This window comes from Capra hircus, chromosome 14 (genome assembly GCF_001704415.2).
Source record: "Capra hircus breed San Clemente chromosome 14, ASM170441v1, whole genome shotgun sequence".
Taxonomy (NCBI): Eukaryota; Metazoa; Chordata; class Mammalia; order Artiodactyla; family Bovidae; genus Capra; species Capra hircus.
The window spans coordinates 55,729,797-55,744,368 of record NC_030821.1 but is presented as its reverse complement, the minus strand read 5'-3'; the positions used below and the strand labels follow the sequence as shown (position 1 = coordinate 55,744,368).

Genomic DNA, 14,572 nt, shown 5'->3' with positions numbered 1-14,572 from the left:
CTACCTGGAACAGGGGCCACGTCTGCTCATTCAACTCTGTTACCCAGTGTCTATTAAATGCTTATGCAAAGTAGGTCCTCATTAGATAGTTTTTAAATGAATAAATGCTGGGAAGGATCGAGGGTGGTTTTCCATCATCTGGCTGGGTGGAAGAGGTGGGTGGAGGGAGCTGAGCCACACAACGAAAAATGTGTCTCTTCAGCTATTATCAGCAGCGTTGGAGGCTACCTAGTGATGTAAATGGATATAAACACAGCTCTTATTTCCTGTTTTTGGTTTTATTTTTCATGTGGTTCTTGGACTAACATAGACTTCACATCCTTTTTCATTCTTTCTGCATCTCTTTCTTCCAATAAAATAGTTAATGAAAATAGTACACAAAGCCACTAGGAAAGGGAGTGGCCTAGATTTTTGGTTTTTAAAATTAATCTTGCAAATAGTTTATGTAAGCACAACTATAAATGAAAAGGGCTTTGAAATTAATTATTCCTAAGTATCTGAATTTTGTGTAGTCGAGTTATTAAGAAATAGAAATATATGTTGGTATATATTACAGAAAGGATACATTTTATAGTTAAAAGTTAATTAGCATAGAATATGATGTATGGAAAGAACACTATACATTTCATCACAAGGGATAGGTATGGACCTTTGTAAGAACACTAATCTCTGAGCAGTAGAAAATATTTTTTCATCAAAGAGATTTGCTACTATTTAATATAGTCTTCGTCTAAGAACATTACCTCTAGGAAGAAAACTGTAGCATTGCCGTCCACAGAATTTTCTGCCCTGATAAAAACGTTCCATGTGTGCATTACAGCCACCAGCCATGCCGGCCTGTTGAGCACTTGAAAGGCAGCTTGTGCGACCGAGGAGCTGAATTTAGAATTTTCTTTAGTTTTTATTCATTTAAATAGCAACACATGGCCAGTGGCTGCCGCGTGTCTCAGCACAGTCATGGCCTGGACATACGAATGAGGGAGAAAATGTGGTCTCGCCATGGGGAAGGGGGCTCCAGGAACGGTATCCTTTGGTCCAGCCAGGAGGCCAACCTGGAGCTGACGGGCAGGGAGCTGATGCTGGTCACTTGGAGGTCTTCCTGTCGCTCCATCTGGGTCGCTGTGTGTGGGCTCAATGCTTCCTCCCACATCAAGCAGCAGCCTGGGCAGGCCCCTGCTTTCCCCGGTGGTTGCTGGGGGCCCATAGTGGGGTGCAGGGATCACCGTCCACAGACCTGGTGATGGAGCTGGAAGGACCCTCTGTGAGGAGCAGCCCAGCCATTTGGGGCCTTTTTTCTCTGCATCCCTGCTGTCGGCCGGGGGTCCTTACCCCCTCTGGTGTGATCTGTGGCCTCAGTGGTCTGAGGTATCTCCCTGGCTATGCTGAGGGTGGGGAGGTGCCCTTTTTCCTGCCACTCCACACTCCCTTGGATATGCTGGCACTTGCTCCCCCAAGTCCTGAGAACAGCAATCAAGTTATGTTGCAAACCTCAGGCTCCTGGGAGGTGGGGGAGAGAAATGCAGAGAGAAGGAAGCGCAACAAGCCACATTACACTAAAGTGGTCGCTGGCCTCTACAGGGCAGCTGCCTCTGACTTCACACTTGCCCCATGGGTTGGATTCTTATGAGAAAATGGGTGGCACCCGGATGGCATTTGACTGCCACAGCCGGATACAGAGTGGTTGAGCTGCAGTGAGTATTTTGCCCGGGGAAATGAAAGGTGTTCTGTGTTCACCTCTCTCCTGTCTGGCTTTCCAGGTCACTGAGACACCAAATTAACACCTGACAACACAGATGCCATCCTACTTGAACCAGAGCATGGCAGTGAATTGTTGTTTATGTAAGCTTTGGAAAGTCAGAGATTCCCTTCAAAATATTAATACGTATTTTCAGACAGCTCGTTTCTTTCATTCTGGTGTGTCGTACTCCTGCTTTTGCCCACCCCCTTTTTCTGGGTGCGGTTTACTTGCTTTTTGGAGTTGCTAGTTTGCATCCTACTTACTCCCCCAAATATTAACCAATAGCCTCAATATGGTGCTAGTATGGGCTTGCTTCCTAAACGTAACAGAGTATAAGTGAAAATTTTCTTGAAAGGAAACTCTTCCGTTAGTGGTTTCAGCAGTTATTTTAGTGACCAATCTCTGAATAAATAGGACCCCGTCTAAGACCTTTAATCTTTTGCCCTCACTGGCGAGTTGACATTTCATCTGTACATTTCTCTTTGGTCTTTGGGAACTGTTTGTCGTTAAAATATTTTTTATCAGAGGTTTACTCTTCTTAGTCCATAGAAGTGTTCTTCATGTGTAAAATGAAGAGGGGCTTGGATTAGGAGGTCTGCAAAGCACTGGCCAGCTCTAAATTTTCGTTGCTGGTTGCACAGCAAGCCTCTGGTCAGGTGTCCACGACTCCCTTAGCAGGGCTGTCGCCTTGTGCCTCTCTTCACCCCAAACACACCTCCAAATACCTCTGAACTCAGAAAATACTTGCTAGTAGGGTGCTGAGCAGAAAGATGTGATTGTGTCATTATAGGTGTCTGTACTGAAATTGTAAATAATATCAGACAGTTAAAGCACTTGTCATCATGAATTACCAAGAAATATTTTGTAAAACAGTATCCTAAATTTTATACCATAACCCATGAATCTTAATTTTTATTTAAAAAGTTTTAAATAAACTTTAAAACTAGAGATGAATGTAACCTCCAGGAGGACAAAAGGGAACTTGTTTTTTTTTTTTTTAATTATTATTATTTGACAGCTTCAGGTCTTAGTTGCAGTGTGCAAGACCTTTTAGTTGTGGTGGGCAAATTGTTAGTTGCGGCAAGTGGTATCTAGTTCCCCTGACCAGGGATCGAACCCTAGCCCCCAGCATTGGGAGCACAGAGTCTTAGCCACTGGACCACCAAGGAAGTCCTGGAACTTTGTTTTTATTCACTGATACATCTCTGGCAATTGTGATCAGTGCCTGGATCACAGTAGGGACTCGATAAATCTGTTTCAAATACATAAACGCGATTTGAGATTTAACTTGATTTTCACTTAAAGCCAAATCAAATGTAAATACAATTCGAAAATTTATTTCCGAAGTGATAATGATGAGAATTATTTGATAACACTGATAACTTAATATTTCTCTTTCTTATTTTTAATAATCTATACCTGTGCCATCTTGTATGGTAGCCATTGCCCCCACGTGTACCTTTCTGATTTGAAATATGGCTCTAGTAGGAATTAAGATATACTCTATGTGTGAAGTACATATTGGGTTTCAAGGACTCAGTACTGAAAATGTAAACCATCTCATTCATATCAGTTACATGTTGAAGTGATCATATTTTGCATATGTTGGGATAAATAAAAATTATTAAAATTAATTTCACTCTTTTGGGGGCTACTTTTTAAATGTGACTACTAGAAAATTCAAAATCACCTATGTGGCTTCGTTGGACAGTGCCGGTGTAGACACAGAAAACTTAGACCGTGAATGGAGACAAGGGCCAGCCCTCTGGAAAGGAAGATTATATGAATATCTTTGATAGGAACAAAATTAAGTGTTGCAGCTGTGACTTGGGAAAAGTGGGCATTCAAATGGTCTTGATCAAATTTTAAAAAAAAAGACCAAAATAAATTAATTAGATTAGCTCAGATCAGAAATATGAAGTCCAGCTACCAGATGGATTCCTCACATAGTCGCCAGCGGAGTGAGTCTAGAGGTCAGGAAAGGGGCAGGCTGGGTGGTGGCTGCCCCAGCAAGTGCAAGTGGTTACCAGCGGCAGACTGGAGCCGTAGTGTTTGGGCTCCTCTGCCTGGACTTCACCTTCCTGGGGCTGCAGCTCTGGTAGGTGGCACATTCACTGTGCCCCATAACTGCTGTTTTCCCTACTGCTGGGAGATGGCCCCTGGGTGGGAGGAGCAGGGAACTGGAGACCCAAGTGTTGGGTAGGATTACTCGCAGTGTGAGTTCTGTTTTGTCCCTTCCCTGGCCTGGAGGCAAGTTCTCTTTCCCTTTCTCCTTGGCCTTCTAAAGTGAATGCCAGCTCCCGGCTGCCTCTCCAGGCCGGCAGTGGTCGGAGTGCGGTGTCCCAGCTCATCCACTCCTCGGGACTCTTTCCGTAGAGTCTGGCTGAGAACCCCATATGGCCCTCCTGTGACACGTGGAGGGCCTGGGAGGATGAAGCCATTATCCTATAAAATAAGGCCATCTAGGACATGCAACTTAGATGCTACCTTCCTTAAGCTAATTTGAAAGGTTATTTTGGTAAGTGGTTAGTCTGCACGGCTGGTTTAAGCTATTATCAAGTCCATTCCTGTATTTATTTCCTTGAAAGCCAGAATGAACCTTGAATAAATGAAGACTGACTGCGTAGGCTTTTTAGGAGTAAATTCAATTTATAAATATTTGTTTCATTTGGCACTGGAGATTTCGACTGCTCCTGAGTTTGAATTTTAAAGCAGCTGTGTAGTGAAGCAGCGTGTCTGTAAATAAAATGGCTTTCACGCTCACCTTATTTCCACCCGTCTGACCCCTGTTTTTGGAGAAAGTAGATCAGAAAATTCACGGCAGTTAGCGGCCAAGTGAAGAGACCTTTGGCTTCAGCTGACAGCTGTCGCCTGAGCACTGCCGACCCGGAGACCCTCTCAGGTGTTCTGTCTGTAGCTCTGACAGCAAGCAGGAATGCTGTTTACATTTTCTGTAGGCAAAGATCCCTCCCTTGTTGGGGGTGTGTTAGAATAGGACGGGTGGAATCTGAATTTCGATCTGTCTTGGGATGAGTTCTCAACTGGTGCTGGAGGTGCTGGCCAGCCCTCCAGCCGGCCCCTTTCCCATGGATGGGTGTCAGTAGGATTTATGGCTGGGCCTGTTTATAACATCCCTTTTGAAATTCTTCAACAAGATACTGTTTTTTCAAGTTGGGCAGTATCACACAATGCTTCGTGTGCTTATGAAAGAGGGAAAAAAATGAAATGAGTTAAATTCCAAAGATGTTTAAGATTTTGGACATTTTTCCTATGTGAATTAGTTCTTTATTAGGCCTGTCAATTTAATTAGCATTGAAAAAAAACACTTTCCTGTTTTGATTGTGGAAACATTGTTTAAATCGGTTATTTTCATCTGATACAGAGTCCTTAGGAAGTGTTTGCATAAAGCACAGAGTGTTACTTAGTATCCACCATGTGCTTAAACCTGGGATGCAGATGGGTGGGCTTGCTCCCCTTCCCCCACCTGCTCTGGCCTGCCTGGTCCCAGAAGAGGTCAGGGCGAGGGAGAGGGCTGCAGAGACATTTTGAACTTTATTCTGTTAAAAGTTTCAGTTTTGAACGGTTTGGGTAAAGGTTTTCTGTCTCTACCAAAGAGAACGGTCATCGTCTAGAAACTGTCCGTCCAACTAGAGTTTATTCAAGCAGTCACACAGTGGTCCATTCCTAGAGCCCAGGGCTGGTGGGTGAACGATGAACCTGTGAGGGGACTTCCTCTGGTGGGGGTGAGTGGGGGATGCTGGAGAATGACAGTCTTCCTTCCCGTCTCTCTCTGGCCTCGTCTGTTCCTGCCATCAGATTTAAGGAAGTAATGAGTGGTCACACCACTTGCAAGTGGGCCTTCCAGTATTTTTGCCGCCGCTGTCTCCTTCGACACCCCTGTTCCCATTTCCTTGTTGGTTGTATGTGGGCCGTAAATATCCAATTTGTACGAAATGACTGATTTTGGTATTTGTATAATCCTCTAGTCAATTTAACTAAGTTGAGCTTTTCACAGCCCTCGGTGCAGCGGCTGCTCATCTGATTACACCGCTCAGGGGAATAAGGTTAAGGGCGGGCTGTTGGTAACCGGAGCATTTCCAGGGCTTTAGTGCAGCAGATGGGCTGCTTGGCGATAGGCATGCATCTGCTGGCCTGCTGTGGCAGCTGCTGCTGCTTCATGTTGTGCTCTTTTGTTCTGTTCCATCCAAGAATGGAACGCGAGGAAGTGTAGTGAATGGATTAATTTAAGGTTAAGGTTAGTGTTTTGCTTGCTTTCTAAGTAACCGATCATAACAATGCTTCTGGTAGAAGCTAATGAGTTTCTCTTAAAGTGAACTAGATTTATAAAATATGGCTCAGTGAGGGGGCTAGATTAGTATTGTTGGTGGAGACCAAATTCAAACGTGTAAAATGCTGGCAGATTTTTTTTAATTTTAAATCATTTGTTCCTAATTCTTTGTTTTCTTCCTTCCTCCCCACTACCTCCCGATCCCTTCCAGGACCTCGATCCAGACTTTGCCTGACACTGCAGGGTCCAAGAGAATTAAAGAAATATGGAGTGACATGAAGAAGATTAGTCAGGATTATAGGCTCTGAGGACAAGCCCTCAGTGAAGTGAAGCACAGACGAGCTCCCGCGCTCTGGTCTGGAGGAGCCAGCCGTGTGCTGGGAGAAGATGGCGGATCCAGGAATGATGAGTCTTTTTGGCGAGGACGGGAATATTTTCAATGAGGGCCTGGAAGGCCTGGGCGAATGTGGTTACCCTGAAAACCCCGTGAACCCCATGGGTCAGCAGATGCCTATAGATCAAGGCTTCGCCTCCCTGCAGCCTTCCCTCCACCATCCCTCCACCAACCAGAATCAAAGCAAGCTGACCCACTTCGATCACTATAACCAGTACGAGCCGCAGAAGATGCACCTGATGGACCAGCCCAACAGAATGCTGAGCAATGCCCCTGGGAACGGACTGGCGTCTCCTCACTCGCAGTACCACACCCCTCCCGTCCCCCAGGTCCCCCACGGAGGTGGTGGGGGCGGCGGCGGCGGCGGCGGCCAGATGGGCGTCTACCCGGGCCTGCAGAACGAGAGGCACGGGGGCCAGTCCTTTGTGGACGGCGGCTCCATGTGGGGCCCCCGGGCCGTGCAGGTGCCCGAGCAGATCCGAGCCCCCTACCAGCCGCCGCCGCCGCCGCCTCCTCCTCCGCAGCCCCAGCCGGCCCCATCGGGGCCCCCCGGGCAGGGCCACCCCCCGCACCTGCAGCAGCTAGGCGGTTACCTGGCGCGGGGGGACTTCTCCATGCCGCAGCATGGCCAGCCGCAGCCGAGGATGGGCCAGTTTCCCCCAGGCCAGGAGAGCCTGAGTCAGGGAAACCCTTTCATCGCTGGCCCTGGGCCGGGCCACCTGTCGCACGGCCCCCCACAGAGCCCCGGGGTGGCCCCGAGCCTGCGCCACGCGGTGCAGCCCTTCCACCACCACCCTCCCACCGCTCTCCACGGGGACTCGGTGGCCCACAGCCCCCGGTTCTCCCCCAACCCCGCTCCGCAAGGGGCCGTGAGGCCACAGACCCTCACCTTTAGTTCTCGGAGCCAGACAGTCCCCTCACCCACTATAAACAACTCAGGGCAGTACTCCCGCTATCCTTACAGCAACCTAAATCAGGGATTAGTTAACAGTACAGGGATGAACCAGAACCTAGGCCTTACCAATAGTGCTCCCCTGAACCAGTCCGTCCCGAGGTACCCCAGCGCGGTGGGATTCCCGCCCGGCAGCGCCCCAGGACTCCTGCACCAGCAGCCCGTCCACCCCAGCGGCTCACTGAACCAAATGAACGCGCAAACTATGCACCCTTCGCAGCCTCAGGGATCGTACGCCTCCCCGCCTCCCATGTCACCCCTGAAAGCGATGAGCAGCAGCGCGGCGGGCACGCCGCCCCCGCAGGTGCGGCCCGGCAGCGCCCCCATGGACGTGGGCGGCTACCCTAGCATGCCGCACCCGCAGCCCGCTCACCAGCCGCCCGGCGGCGCCCTGGGGCTCGGACCGAGGAGCTTGGGCCCGCGGAGCCTGCCGCCGGCGCGCCCGTTCCTGGGCATGTCCCCGGCCCCGCACCTGAGGCCCAACGGCTGCCCCGGTGTGAGCCTCGCCGACCCGCAGGCCGTCCAGGACCGCCTGCTCCCCGGCCAGCAGCACCCCGGGCCGCAGCCGGCCTTCCAGCAGCTGCCCAGCTGCCCTCCGCTGCAGCCCCACCCAGGCCTGCACCACCAGTCTTCACCCCCGCACCCGCACCACCAGCCTTGGGCGCAGCTCCACCCCTCGCCCCAGAGCACCCCGCAGAAAGTGCCTGTGCCTCAGGTAAGGGGGCGGGGCCTGCCGCCTCGCGGTGCCGGTCTCGCGGTGATGCGCTGCTCTCGCGAGGTTTCCCATTATCTTTGGGGAACGCTGCTTCACTCCAGGTCCTTTGTTTTCTTGTAAGATGCTGCAGAATCTCTCTTTTTTCCCTCTACTTTTTGTTGTTCAGTCGTATGTGACTGAACGTACGTAGCCCAGACGTATCCGACTCTCTCTGACCCCATGGGTTGCTGCACATCAGGCTTCCCTATCCTTCACCATCTCCTGGAGATTGCCCAAGTTCATGTTCATTGCATCAGTGATGCCATCCGGCCGTCTCATTCTCTGACACTCTCTTCACCTGCTCTCAATCTTTCCCAACATAAGGGACCTTTCCAATGAGTTGTCTGTTTGCGTCAGGTGACCAGAATATTGGAACATCAGCTTCAGCATCAGTCTTTTCAGTGAATATTCAGGGTTGATTTCCGTTAAGATTGGCTGGTTTGATCTCCTTACGGTCCAAGGGACTTTCAGGAGTCTTCTCCAACACCAGTTTGAAGGCATCAATTCTTTGGCGTTCTGCCTTTACTGGTCCAGCTCCCACAACCGTATGTGACCACTGGGAAGAACATAGCCTTGACTATACGGACCTTTATCGGCAGAATACTGGGTCTGCTTTTCAACATATTGTCTAGGTTTGTTATCGCTTTCCTGCCAAGAAATAATCGTTTTCTGATTTCATGGCAGCAGTCGCCATCCTTCTGTTAGTTCCTAACTTACTCTCTCACTTAGTGGCTTGTGCATTTACCCACTTTTTCAAAAAAATAAAAAATAAATCTTGAATCCCCCTGCCCTAGGGCTTGTGCTGGAGCTAAGAGTGCATAGAAAAGCCAAACCCAGGTCCTGCTTGCAAGGAGCTCTGTTCTCATTGCCAGCGGGGAGGTGGATATTGTACCCAAGTGTTTTTCCCGTCTCTTTATTTCTCTATGCTGTTCTCTCTACCCCTCTCTCTGGTTTAAAAATACACCGAGCCTTAGTTTCCAGCAATGTTTCATGTGTTTGTGGTAGTGCCTCCCACCTCTTTTAGGAAATCATTTTTATCAATTATTAAAATAATTTTTATCAATCATATTTTCAGTTCAGTTCAGTTGCTCAGTCGTATCCGACTCTTTGTGACCCCATGGATTGCAGCACGCCAGGCCTCCCTGTCATCACCAACTCCCAGAGTTTACCCAAACTCATGTCCATTGAGTTGGTGATGATTTAATTAAAAATTAAAAATCATATTTTAATAAATAATGAATTTTATTTTATTGTTATTTTTCCTGCAACATGTGGTCTCCTGAACCAGCTGTTGAATGTTAGTGTGAACTTAACTGGCACCCTGCAGAAAATCATAGTAAACGACAATCCACAGAAACTGTTCGGTCTCTTAACAGATTTGGATACCTAGCACTGAAAGCAGAGGTCTTCCTTTTTATCAGCTGGGATTTCATCTTACAGAATTTATAAGCAGACAGATTTAGGTTTTAAGCTCTAGTACTCCCAAAGCCATCTTTCCATTATAAGTGTTGGTGTTTGTGCCCTGGATCTAGGAAAAATAAATTAATGTCTGTATGTACAGGGTATTTGGAGTGCTGTTCAGAAATATGTATTGATCTTCCACTGTGATTGCAGCCCTGAGCATAGATGGCACAGTGTGATTCTAGAGCTGTAAGGCACAGTGCTCATTCCTAACGAACTTGTAATCAATTTGGGGAACCATGACCGATATGTGAAAGTATAAATCAGAGGGAAAGACCATGCATGGTTATGTGACAGGTGTCCAGACAGAGGCGGTGCCTGTTGGTGAGGGTGCTTGGAACCTGGTCAGGACTTAGCCAGGGGTGTGAACTGAGGATGCGTTGCAAGTACATTGGAGGGGGCATGGGCTGTTGAGTTCTCTGCCGGCAGGGCCTGGGCATAGAGGTCTATATTTTGCTGTAAAGAATTTGGACTTCACCAGTGGTAATGGACTAGACAGTGCCTGGGCTGGTGGGGGGACCTGGAGATGAGCTGTGAGTCTGGAGCCCAGGCCTTGTGAGGACCGTGTGACCAGGGATTGGGGAATGGGAATGGGAGAGAATGAAGCTACATGGAAGTAAAAGGGTGGGGTCTGGAAGCAGAGCCTTTTAGGGGGCATTGCGGGTGGAGAGGCATTAGATCAGAGAAGCTTCTGCCTTGGTGAGACTAGGGAAGTGAAGGTCAGGAAGTCTCTGGGGGACCTTAGGACACAGTGGGGGTTTGGGGAAGCTGTGCTTACAGGCCCGACACACTGGGGATTCTCAGGATGGGTCTTGAGGTCGGGGGCCCACAAGGGCCTCAGCCACCTGGCCTGTGCTCCCCTAGAGAGAGCCGCTTCCCATCCTGGAGCCTCACCTGCAGTGATGGGAATGGGCTCCCAAGACTGTGGACAGCATGGAGGGAGGGCACGAGGGCTGTCCATCAGCTGCTGGGGCCTTGGCCCACCTGGGTGGCTCCTAGGGCAGAAAGGAGCTTGACTTAGTTTCCAGGGAGTAGTCCCTTCTTGTTCCCCCAAAGTTTCTTACTGAACATGGGATCATCTCAGAGCAGTGGCCCTTAGACACCTCCTGGTCCCAGCATCTTCTCTCCTCCCTGGAGGACAAGCACAGTGTAGGGGAGACTGTAATCCCATCTCTGGGTGGAAACTGCTTATCTCCTCTAGCTTTCCCTCATTTTAAGAGCTCAGATGTTTTAGCAGAGGTTCAGAGGACATAGATGAGTATGTGGGCTCTGAGTCCCCTAGTGCCTGGGGTCTGTGCTCTGGCAGACACCCATGGCCACCAAATGCATTTCCCTTTATCTCCAGCTCCATCCTCTCGAGCACACCATCATAGACTAACCTGGAACTGTTTATGAGGTATATTAAACAAGTAGATTTGAGGTATTTTTATTATCTAAGTTTAGTTGCCTTTTTAAACATTTCTACATGGTATTTGCTTTTTTCTTTCTCCTCAACTTTGCAGAACCTCTTCAGCTTTTGAAGCACTCAGTTCTGAAAATCATACTAGAGAGGTGTAAAGTCTCAAGATGACCGTAGACTTTGAAATCAGAAGAGTGTTTGAATTACAGCTCTCCTTATTTGCTTGGTGACCTGAGATAATTTCTTACCCTCTCTGAACCTCAGATTCATCATCAGTAAGAGAGGAAAAAGTGCCCATCTCAAAGGGCTTTGAGGTCAAGTGGGGTAATATACTCGTATTGTGAGAGTGTGATCTCTAGCCTGTGGTGCATGCTTGTTGTGCTTAGTTGCTCAGTTGTGTCCGACTCTTTGTGACTCCATGGACTGTAGCCCTCCAGGCTCCTCTGTCCATGGGATTCTCCAGGCAAGAACACTGGACTGAGTGGCCATGCCCTCCTCCAGGGAATCTTCGCAACCCAGGTCCGCTGCATTGCAGGCGGCTTCTTTACCGTCTGAGCTACCAGGGAAACCCGTAAATATCAATTCTCTTCTAGGTTCTACTTTCTGATCTGCTGCAGTGAGAACCTTACTTTGTAATTCGTGTCATTTCACGTGTACTAAATACAGTATAAAGTCACTTTTATTTTTAAGGAACAGGTTACATGTTATGAAATATGGCCTTAGTTATGAAACATTAAATTTGACTTGTGCAAATATCACCCCCCTTTTAGCCCGTGTTTCTGGGTGTGGTGAGTTTAATGGAGTGGATAGTTCAGTAACCTCAACACCTCTCTCTCCCTGGGACTGACTCACATGCCACTCAAGCAAATCATCTATCTATCTGATTATGTTTTGCTTTAGAACTACTAAAATTATTTTACACTTCGTATATGACACAATGGTGATTCAAAACCATGCTGTGTAGCAGGGAAATTACCAAATTAAGTTGAAATGTTGATATAATTTGCCGAATTAGCACATTCAGATAGGATTATTGACTTTTTTATCTTGAGGGTTTTTTTTTTTTTACATTTTAATAGAAGTTATGCTTTTTAGATGTTTCATGGGTAGTGAACAGATATTTTTAAAATTTTATCACATGTTTAAGTATCTTTGAAGATAAGTCTAACTTTATAATGAAGAGTCAGCAAAGGAGAATATTAGAACAGACGCCAGAGTTCATCGGGCCATATGTTCGTTGTGTGGACGCAGTCTTTAATGTTAGCTCCAGACTAGCTTGATGATTTGATGATACAACTTAGAGGGAAAGAGAAAACCTAGCTTCTATTTCTTTTCAACAGCTGATTAGGACAGTAGTTTCCCTCTTCATCTCAGACCACCCTCCCTCCTTCCTTCCTTCCTATCAATCATTAAATAGTTTATTTATATTTTAATTTTTTTTCTTCCAGTTTTGTTGAGATATAGTTGACCTACAGCCTTGTATACAGTGTACAAGGAGTATGGTATAATGATTTGATTTACATATGTTATGAAGTGATTGTCAGAATAAGTTTCGTGAGCACCCATCATCTAAGTCCAAAATTAAACAGAAAAAAATTTTTTTTTCTTGTGATGAGGCCTCTTAGGCTCTCCCCTCGTATCAGCTTTTACGTATGATACACAGCAGTGTTCATTATGTTCATTATGTCGTACGCTGTACCCCTGGTACTTATTTATCTTATAACTGGAAGTTTGTTCCTTTCACCACCTTCCTCCAGTTCCTTCTCCTCTAGCCCCTGCCTCTGGTGACCACAAATGTCATCTCTTTTTCTATGAATTTTTTTGTTTGTATTTCAGGTGTAATTGACCTATAGCACTGTAGCGTTAGTTTCTGTTACACGGCACGGTGCTTTGAAATATCTATGCATTTCAAACTGGTCACCACAGTAAGTCCGGTTACAATATGTCACCATGCAAAGATGTTAGGTAATCGTGGGCTGTATTCGCCACATTGTATGTTTCACAGCTGTGGCCCATTTGTTTTGTAACTGGGAGTTTGTCCCTCTCAGTCACCCTCATGTATTTCTCTTCCCCTCCACCCACTTCATTCCAACAGACACCTGTGCGTTCTCTGTGTCTGTGACTCTGTTCCTGTTTTGTGATGTTTGTTCATTGGTTTGGCTTTTTTAGATTCCACATGTAAGTGAAATCATATAGTATTTGTCTTTCTCTGCATCTCAGTCCCTTTTACGCGCTTTAAAATTGTTGGTGACTCTAGGATTCTTTCTATTTTTATTGTTTTTAACACCAAGAACATTTTATACTGGGATATAGCCAATTAACAATGTTGTGATAGTTTGAGGTGAACAGTGAAGGGACTCAGCCATATATAGTTGACTTTCAAGATTCTTTATGTGAGTTTTATGTGTTAATATTTGTTGTCTTAGAAATTTAAAGCAAGGACAGTTTGAAATATTTGTTACTTTCTTGTAAAATGAGTAAAAATAATAAACCATTATGTGTTAATGTTCATCACATCTGTAACTAAAAAGCAGCTGTGTTCCAAGAGAACAAAACCCTCAGTGGCATTGTTTTACCTTTTCTGAGATTTCGCGTTCTAACAGCTGCTTCCTCGTGCAGTCTGCAGGCAAGTCATGAGCCTCTGACCAAGTCAACATGCATTCAGAGAGAACAAGTGTGAGAGGCTTGGTGACATCTCAGTGTCACCTACAAAAAACGCCCTGAGCTCCTGGAGCCCTGCTCTGAGAACCAGCCGTGTGGAGGCGGGAGTGTAGACCTTGGAATCTACAGTTTCTTGGTAGGAGAACTACCAACTGGTTCCTGACCCCACAACCCTGACGACTCCACCTCAGGGCCCCTTGCCTTCTCTCCAGAATGAGGGGTGACCCATCCTCTTGGTTAGAGGCACAGAGAGAGGAGTGGTAGTGTCCGTTAGAATCTAACCTGGTGTCAGATGCACAGTGGGGACTCAAAAGTGACCCTTTGTCGTCAGGCAGGCACTAGAATTGCTTGCTGCGGAGTTGGGGGAATGACCCCAAGTGCTCATCCTAGGGTTGCGTGTGGTCAGAGCTGTTGGATTCCCTGCCCTTGCTTCCTGGGAACAGTTCACAGATGCCCAGGCTCCCCATGCTGCTTCCTGGGGGAGAGGTGAGGGGCTTGTTGGGCGGAGGGGGTGCAGGCCGCCTCTGGAAGGCACGCTGTGGTGGTGAGCTTGTGTGTTGGAGGGCAGCTCAGCACCCAGTCTTAGGAGGCGAGCTGGGGGCCTGGGAGGGTGTTCTGGGCAGGTGATGTGTCTGCTGAGCTGTGAAGCATCAACTGAGTTGAGTGGAGGGTGGGAAAAGGTAGGCAAGGAGAGAGTTGGAAGGCTAGGAGACATGGGGGCAGAGAGAGAGAGTGTGAGCCCAGGGCCCTGCATGTCCCTCAGTGTTGCTGAACTGTGGGACCAGGGCCAGGGGGACTCCTCTCTCCCTGGCATGACCCTCAGACCATGCTCCGTGTCCACGGGTGCACTGGGAAGGTGCAGAGGGACCCAGAACCATCCTTGGGAAGAGGGAGAGAGCGGAGAATGGGGCCAGGTGAACGCTGG

At 47.6% G+C, this 14,572-nt stretch overlaps 1 protein-coding gene across 2 annotated transcripts in view; it reads left to right on the top strand.

The window, feature by feature from the left end:
* CHD7 (chromodomain helicase DNA binding protein 7) overlaps positions 1-14,572 on the top strand; it is a 193,205-nt gene that overhangs the window by 57,005 nt on the left and 121,628 nt on the right. For both annotated transcript variants that reach the window (XM_018058479.1, XM_018058478.1), the window contains exon 2: positions 6,238-8,087. In XM_018058479.1, the coding sequence (XP_017913968.1) occupies positions 6,414-8,087 (1,674 nt within the window). In that variant the 5' untranslated portion in view covers positions 6,238-6,413. The remainder of the gene's footprint in view (positions 1-6,237; positions 8,088-14,572) is intronic.